This window comes from Austrofundulus limnaeus, unplaced genomic scaffold (genome assembly GCF_001266775.1).
Source record: "Austrofundulus limnaeus strain Quisiro unplaced genomic scaffold, Austrofundulus_limnaeus-1.0 Scaffold163, whole genome shotgun sequence".
Lineage (NCBI taxonomy): Eukaryota > Metazoa > Chordata > Actinopteri > Cyprinodontiformes > Rivulidae > Austrofundulus > Austrofundulus limnaeus.
Genome location: NW_013952565.1, coordinates 804816 through 812889, shown reverse-complemented (window position 1 = coordinate 812889; position 8074 = coordinate 804816). Strand labels below are relative to the sequence as shown.

At 35.5% G+C, this 8074-nt stretch overlaps 1 protein-coding gene across 1 annotated transcript in view; it reads left to right on the top strand.

The window, feature by feature from the left end:
* ush2a (Usher syndrome 2A (autosomal recessive, mild)) overlaps window positions 1-8074 on the top strand; it is a gene marked incomplete in the record, with an annotated part of 244206 nt that overhangs the window by 107679 nt on the left and 128453 nt on the right. Inside the window, 2 exon segments of the mRNA XM_014017175.1 lie at window positions 2017-2164; window positions 3526-3668. Coding sequence (XP_013872629.1) covers window positions 2017-2164; window positions 3526-3668 — 291 coding nt within the window.

Sequence of the window (8074 nt, the reverse complement as noted above, 5' to 3'; positions counted from 1 at the left end):
AAAAAAAAAAAAAAAAAAAAAAAATTTTTCTACCTGGATTACTGAGACGCATCGGGACACTTTACTTTCAGATTAATTTCTAACTGAAAGCACAAGAGATCCAACTTTTTTTTCTTTCTCCTGAAATGATCTACCCTTCTCATGAGCTCAGCATCTACTTGGCAAACTCTGAAACAAATCAAATAATCTTAGTCTCATCACACACTTGTGTGCCTGTGTGAGTGGGTGTCTGTAATGATCTGAAACAGACTGTTTGTGCAAACTGATACCCGACTGATCAGACCAGTCGAGAGGTGGTGCTAACCAAGCAGGAACCTACAAATATGTGAGAGCAAACTTTAACAATCCTTACTGAATGTGCTGAATCTATAGACTTCCACACACCTGTCTTAGTAAAAAAAAAAACAAAAGACAGACTTGGAAAAGTTTCGCTGTTCAAGTTCAAAACAAAGGCATAAGAAAGTATAAATTTTAAATACCAGACGTTTCCTCTCTTTCCATCTCCCTTTTTACCTCTGTGCCTCTGGCATCTCTTTAGACTTCTTTAAGGCAAACTGTCTTGATGCGTCCTTGTTCTGTGAAAGAACAGAGAGAAGCTAGCGGAGCAAGAGACAGAAGAGCAGAGTAGGAGGAGAGCAGAGAGAAAGAAGTGAACATAAAAGTGCATAGTTTAAAACGATTAGTGACACCTCTGATATTGTACCTGCTAACACAGCATGAGAAAGACACAGGCGCAGCAGCGGTGTGTATGTGTCTGTGATTTTTCGGTTTTACGCCTGCATATCTGCATGTGAGTGTGTGTGCGTGTGCATGTGTGCGTTAGCGAGGGGGAGAGGGAGTGCTCAGTCTTTTCATGAATCAAAAGTGAACACTCTCTGGGAATGAACATTTAACTCAACTACATCTTCAGCTTGATCTTTTCCTAAAAAGTAAAATCTAGATATTTGAATGAAGAAAAAAAATTTAAATATCGTCTTTAGCTGTAAAAAAAAACAACTACTTGTTTATCATCTCTGTTAAAAAAAAGAACAGCCTGAAGGAAACTAAAAAGAGAATTAGGCTCACAAAGCAGCAATAATGCTTCACGTCTATAAGTCAAATACCAAACCTGATTATAGTGCTGTTTTTTGTTAAATAGCTAAAACAAATCAACTGGGTTTAATATTTCTAAATGCAGGGTTAAGCCTGCACAAAATGTAGCTAATGTCTTTCTTTAAAGCGGTTTCTTTATTGCCCACAGTCCAATTTTATTGGACCTCTCCTATAATAATTGATAGTTGTATATGTTTAATATTCCAACATTAGATAGATTAATCATATTTCTGAGCTTCAGCTTGAAAACCTTGAAAGCTTGAATGCTCCATTTTTAGCTCATGTGGTTTTATTTGCTTGTCTTCGGCAGGAATAATATGTCTTCAGCAATCAGTCTTATTGTAACAGAAAGAGAGCAGTCTTTGATTGAAGGGTCACTTTATGCATCAGAGGACCTGCTTTTAGTTGTTTTACAGTCAACAATGTGGCCACTGATTTTCTCCTTGTGTTTTTGTCCTTACCTCTGTTGTCATCTTTCTCTTATTGCATCTTTTCTGCTGCTAAGAGCTTTTTTATAGTCAAACGTGATGGGTTTTCAACACTAACTAATGACTAGTGTTGTTTACTTTGTAAAACAGTCACAGTATTTAAGGAGGATGAATATGAAACTGTATTTAAGTGTGTCGTGTTGGAACTAGACAAATTGGTTCAATTTGGAGGATTTCTGAAAGCCTTTTTGTTTTTCTTCATTGTTAAAGAAATTAAACCAAAACAACAAATTGTGAATCTTTTAGCCTTTTCTATGTTGGACTTTCTTCTGCTGTTTGTATCTAACTGTAGGCTTTCACAGCATTTTTTTTATTCCCTCTTTCCCTTTTTTCTGCTCAATATATTATAAATACCCAAGATATTCCTATATTCTGGTGTTATTTCTTTACCGTTTTTAAACTTTTCTTTTTATCTGTTTTATCTGTTTTTTTATAGCCCCAGATGGTTTGTCACCTCCAACTTTAGCCCATGCAACCAACACAAGTCTAAATGTGTCCTGGTCTGCTCCTCTCAACCCCAATGCACCAGGCCCACTTCAGTACAGCTTGCAAATGAGAACATCTCCACAGAGGCCTGTCATAAGGTAAGAAACAACTTAAGCTGCACCGACACAGTAGTTACACAAGTGGACAAGTATGCCAAGAGTTCTCCTGAGTATTTTCTGATGTGCAAGTGTTTCTTATTTTAAAACAGGTTGAGTCACATGTAACTAAAAAACAAAGATATCAAAGTTATTTCAATGATTTGTAATGATAAATAGGGGTAAAAAAAAATGGTAGGCACACAAACCTATGCCTCTCAAATCTATACCACAAATGTATCTACAAAAAAATCTGAATATTTGGTCTGTACATGCATTTACATGTAAATCTAAAAAGGGGCTCTATGCACCACAACTGATAATACCACACCATGAGAAAAACAAAAGACAGGAGGAGAATCGAAAAGAAAAAAAAAACACAGGGCAGCTTGGTGGGCCATGTTGAGGAATTGTGGTGGAATAAAAAGAGAGAAAATGTGTGCATCTGATATGTATTCATTACATGCTTCCTGACAACAAATTGCAATTTAATCCAAGAAGAGGAGGCTCTCATTCTGTGGTAATAAATAAATGACTAGCTACATGTATTATATATCAGACAGTCATGCCCTCCTCCTCCTCTGCTATGGAAATCTCATTGTTACCTGATTTATTCATTCATTCATCCCCTCTATCCATCTGATGCTAAATGGTCAACGGTGTCTCATTTATGACAATATTCTTTTACTTTGTCCTAGAATTTTTTGTAAGATTATATGACATGGGGTCAGCTATGTGATGTGAGAATAAACTGATAAGCTGTAGAAATATTGCACATTTGAGAAACATGGATTCTTCTAAGTGACCATTTGAAACTTGTAGCATTTTTACAGTATTGCACAAAAAAAGCCAGCTAGATTACATAAACTTACCTGGATAAAGCAGCAGTGTTTATTTAGCTATTTATAAAACTTCTTGTAAATGTATTCTCTAGAAAAAGTAAAAGAAACATCCTTTCTCTGTGAAGCTGTCTAGTGTGGAATTCCTATAATGAGACATTAAAATACGGAATAAAAAATGTCATAAAAACATTCCCTTGACTTTTGAGTGGTACACAATCTGACCATTGCAGCTGACCAATCGTGTTTTTTTAAAACTGGAATTCAATTTTTGTTTGTTTTTACAGAATATATGTTTAAATGCATCAGCAGCAAATATACTGCAAGCCATTAAATGTAAACTTTATATAAAAAAGGACAGCTCAGCATTTATGTAGCTCTACTTAAACCTGCAAAATTTAACTATAAAAACAGGTATATATATATAATCTTTTTAACTCCCCCTTTTAGCGGTCAACACATTTTATTTTGAACAGATTCAAATTGTATGTTAATGTGTTTTTGTTTGTGTTGTTTCACATCTAGACTTTTGGAAAATGCAACCAAGACCTTTTCCTACTATGTAGAGAGTTTGTCTCCGTACACAAACTACCACTTCAGAGTGGTGGCGTCACACGCTCATGGACAGACGAGTAGCTCCTGGGCAACCCTGTGCACTGCGGAGGACAGTAAGTACTTACATACTTTAGAGGGTGTAAAATTTCACAACCTTGTTACCAGAGATGTATAGGAACATTTACTTTGTTACATAACGCAAGTTATTTTTTGAGGATTTTTCATTTTACCAAGAATTTTTTTTATTTTAACTTTTACTTTTATTTCATTACATTCAAAACAAAAAAATACACTTTTACTTCTTTATTTTAATATAAAATACCTAGTTACATGTTACAAATATACAGTAAATATGATTAGAACTCGTCATGAAAAGAGTGGTTTATGCACTCTAAAAAAATGAAGGGTTGAATTTATTTAACCAGTTTACATCAACTGGTTCCACTAAACTAAACTCGGTTTAGTGGAACCAGTTTAGTCAAGTTAATTCAACATATTTGTTAGAGTGTGTAAAAGTACTTTTCTGATTATTGTGAGCAGTTTTGTACCAAAGTCATTTTCTGTTAAGATATTTTTACTTTTACTTAGTTCTTTCTTCAAGTACTTTATACAACTCTGGTTGTTACTAAGGAGTCACTATTTGGGCAGGCATGAAAACCAGACAATGTGTAACAGCATCAAAAATGACAATTAACACTGGGTCTTTCTATATTTCAGAGTGCAAGTTGCAACAATGCTCTTTTGAGATATTTGTGTATGTTTGGGCCACAAATAACTAACAATTTTTGTTTTCTTTTTCTGCCTTCATTGTCTAGTAATACTAATGGCTATTTGGTTTAAATAATTAAATTGTAAATGTGTTGTGTTTTTCATATTTAGTGGGTAGAGTTTTCTTGCATTAAATGTAGTACCCAATTTAAAATTATATCCTCTTGTAGTCGAACCACTTTAAAATGACAAAAGTAGCTTCTATTGTTTTTACAGTATTGTGCTTATTTGATAAGATGACACACTAGTAGCTTTTAAGCACAAAGTTGTGTTTTACTTTGCTTGTATAAAAATGGTCAGTGTGACAAACAGTGCATAAAAAGAATATGAAGTGATTGGAAACATGCAGACAGAATTGGTTAAAGCTCATTGGCAGGGTTACAGCTGCATACTGTAAGGTGTGCATGTCTGTGTGTGAGTGACCTAGCCAGTGTCATTGTGGGCTAATTGTTGTAATAGAATCATATTAGCCACTGGAACAACCTCCTCAGTGCAAAGTTATAAATTAATTAGTACCACACTATTATCACATACATTATCATTAAGCTGCTGCGTTTTGCATACATTGATCCATGTGTATGTACACACACAGAAATGCATGCAAAACATGCACCCGTGTCTACATGCATTTCCATGAGTACGAGCATTGTGATGCTTGCACACACCCATTCCGACACACACAGCTGCAGACATTTAGGATGTATTAAATTATAACCCTGTGCTTTGCTCATTATTATGCAGAATTGATTTCCCCCCAGCAAACACACACACACACACACACACACACACACNCACACACACACACACACACACACACACACACACACACACACACACCTACACACAAACACATTATGTTCACACAAACTCTAAGACACAATAAGCTTTAGTCACATAATTTGGATGACAATATTTGTGAAGTTACACTATTTCTGTTGTAATTCTGTGCAGAAATTTGTGTTCAGGTGAGATCATGTATGTGTTTTTTTATTTGTCTGTGTGAGTAAATCTAGATGGTTTCAGTGCCCTTTTATTTTAAAAACCCCAACTCCTTTTTGTCTACCTCTGTTAGATAAACCTGATTTAGTGTTAGAAGACAATATTATAGATTTCAGCTTATACACCTATAACAACGTAATTTTTCTAAAGATTAAAATTAGGAGTGTCCCAATAACAGTTTTTCTCAAACTGTGTAATTAACTTGGCTACTCGCTAATACCAAGCATTGATACAGAGTACTTACTGAGTTAGAACATAGACATTGTACAGTGACTTTAAAAAAACAGTTCTTTTCTTTAGAACAAAGTGGCTCTCCTCTCTCATAGGCCTACAGCGCCTCTGACTGACTCAAATCAAATCAAATTTCTACATCTGTGTCTTTTTGGTTTCGAGCACAGATGTAGAATTTTTCTATTACAAAATAGATTAAATAAATATGATTGGAAATGGGGTAAAAAGTAAAGGTGAACATGTAGAAAAAGTTGAATAATGAGGAACCGAGGGAAAAAAGCGGAAAGAACAGAAGAGTGGACTAATGACAGAACAGATAAAGAGGGAGACCCACGCTTCCTTCTTTCCTTTTTATCATTCCATTAAAGTTTTATATCCATCTTTTTAATGTAATTTGGTCCCTATGAATTCCTGTCGCGGCAGAACAGACAGACGGCTCCTGTGAACATAAACTCTAGCTGTGTTGGACAGCTCCCTTTCCTCTGTCTACTCCCATGTTCACACCAGCTAAGTGATCTAAGAGCGCGCATGTGTGTGTGTGTAACTGTGTAACTAGAAGAGAGGTGTGTGTTACAGAGTGCTCTGAAGAGCATGAATAAAGAGTATGAATAAAGCCCCACTTGAACAAAATGATCTTAGCAAAGCAGTCTTAGAACGTGGAATTGTGGGTGCATGTGTGCAAGAACATTAACTAACATTAAAAACATTAAAGAAAAATCCTTCTTCAAGCGAACTGAGCTGTAGCTGTGTAACAGAGGAAATATAAAGGAGAAAGAAACTACTGAAATGAGGTTAGAGGTAATGACAGAGTACAAAGAATTCATGTTATTTAATTAATTACCGAGTGCATTAATAAAATATTCTTCTACCTTTTTTATCCTGTATTGTAGTGTGTCATGTTCAGGGGAAAAGAGTAGTATTCAGTTTTACTTTTAAAGAAGAAAAATCCAAATTTGGAAAGAAAAAAATAAAACATTAGCTTTTCTTGTATTCACCAAAACATTTTTGAAAAAACTTGTAAGTTTAAAAATGCACCAGTCATAATATTTATAAGTATTATAAATAGAAAATATAGTATTGAGGCAATGGTAATTGCGTAATGCTGTTGATAGGTCATTATATTGTGTTAGGTTATGACAATTAATATTATAATAATGAGTGATCATCTGTAATGGTGGCATCTGTATAAAGAATGTGTGAATGGGGGTGGGAGTAAATAAGCTTATCTTCATCCCACTCCTTTTCAAGCTGGTTAATTTGTATTCTTTATTGTATTGTGTTTTTTAACAGATCGAGTGTATTAGGTATTATAAATCGTTTTTTATTCTCCTTTTTTCTTTTCTCTATTCAAATCTAATATGATTAATGAATATAATTTTGTTTTGACTAACTTGAAATAAATAATCAATCAATCAAGTACTCTCTAACAACATAAACTTTTGCAAAAAATGTTCAACAGAACAATCTGCGGTTGTCTTCAAACCTTTTTTCATTAAACATATTTTATACATCACAACAAAGCTTAGACAAGTCAAAAGATGAAGATGAGAACATCAATGTCAAATGTGAATGATTCAACCAGATTTCATCATCTTATTTTCTTCCAGTGACAGATCCACGGTGCCTTCTGATAACAGCAGCTTGTAAAACTGGCTCAGATCTGTGAATTCATTAACACTGATTGTCATTTAAACATGGCTGGCCTTGCTGAAGTCCATGTAAAGGTAGATATACTCGAATCAGAATTGCCAAATATTTTTTCCTGCTGACGTGGCTGCGTGACAACAATTGCCTTGTTTTTTCTTGCTCACCTTGGAAAATTAGTTCTGTGCAAAACACCCTGGTAGAATTTTATTCTTGCAGGATATGCATCGAGTATCGTGTGATTGGTCAGAACTTTGTGGGCGTGTTTATGGGGAAACGCATCTGAACTACCCTGCTCTCATTTTACTTCAGCTTCTCTGCTGTTTGTCAGTGCCTTTTCTAAGCTCAGTTTGAAATACGGACCTAAACGCCTCAAACATCAACTGCAGCAAACCACTTCTAACAAAAATTTTTTTTCAAAAATGTTTTGGTGAATACAAGAAAAGCTAATGTGCCACCGAGCCATTGGTTCAGATATGTTGACGACACCTGGGTTAAAATTAAAGCCCAGGAAGTCCAACATTTCACTGATCACATCAACTCTGTGGATGAATATATTAAGTTCACATGAGAGGATGTAAAAAATGGCAGGTTGGCGTTCCTGGATTGCGATGTCTCAGTTTCAGATGGAGGACGGTTGGAAACTGGCATGTATTGTAAGCCCACCCACACAGACCAATATTTACATTTTGACTCCCATCACCCACTGGAACACAAGTTAGGAGTGATCAGGACTCTGTACCACAGAGCAGACAGTGTCCCTACAAACCCAGGAACCAGGGAGAAAGAGAAATCACACACACGACAGGCCCTGGAGCAGTGTGGTTATCCTGACTGGGCTTTCCTGAAAGCAGACAGGAAACACAGACAGGATTCC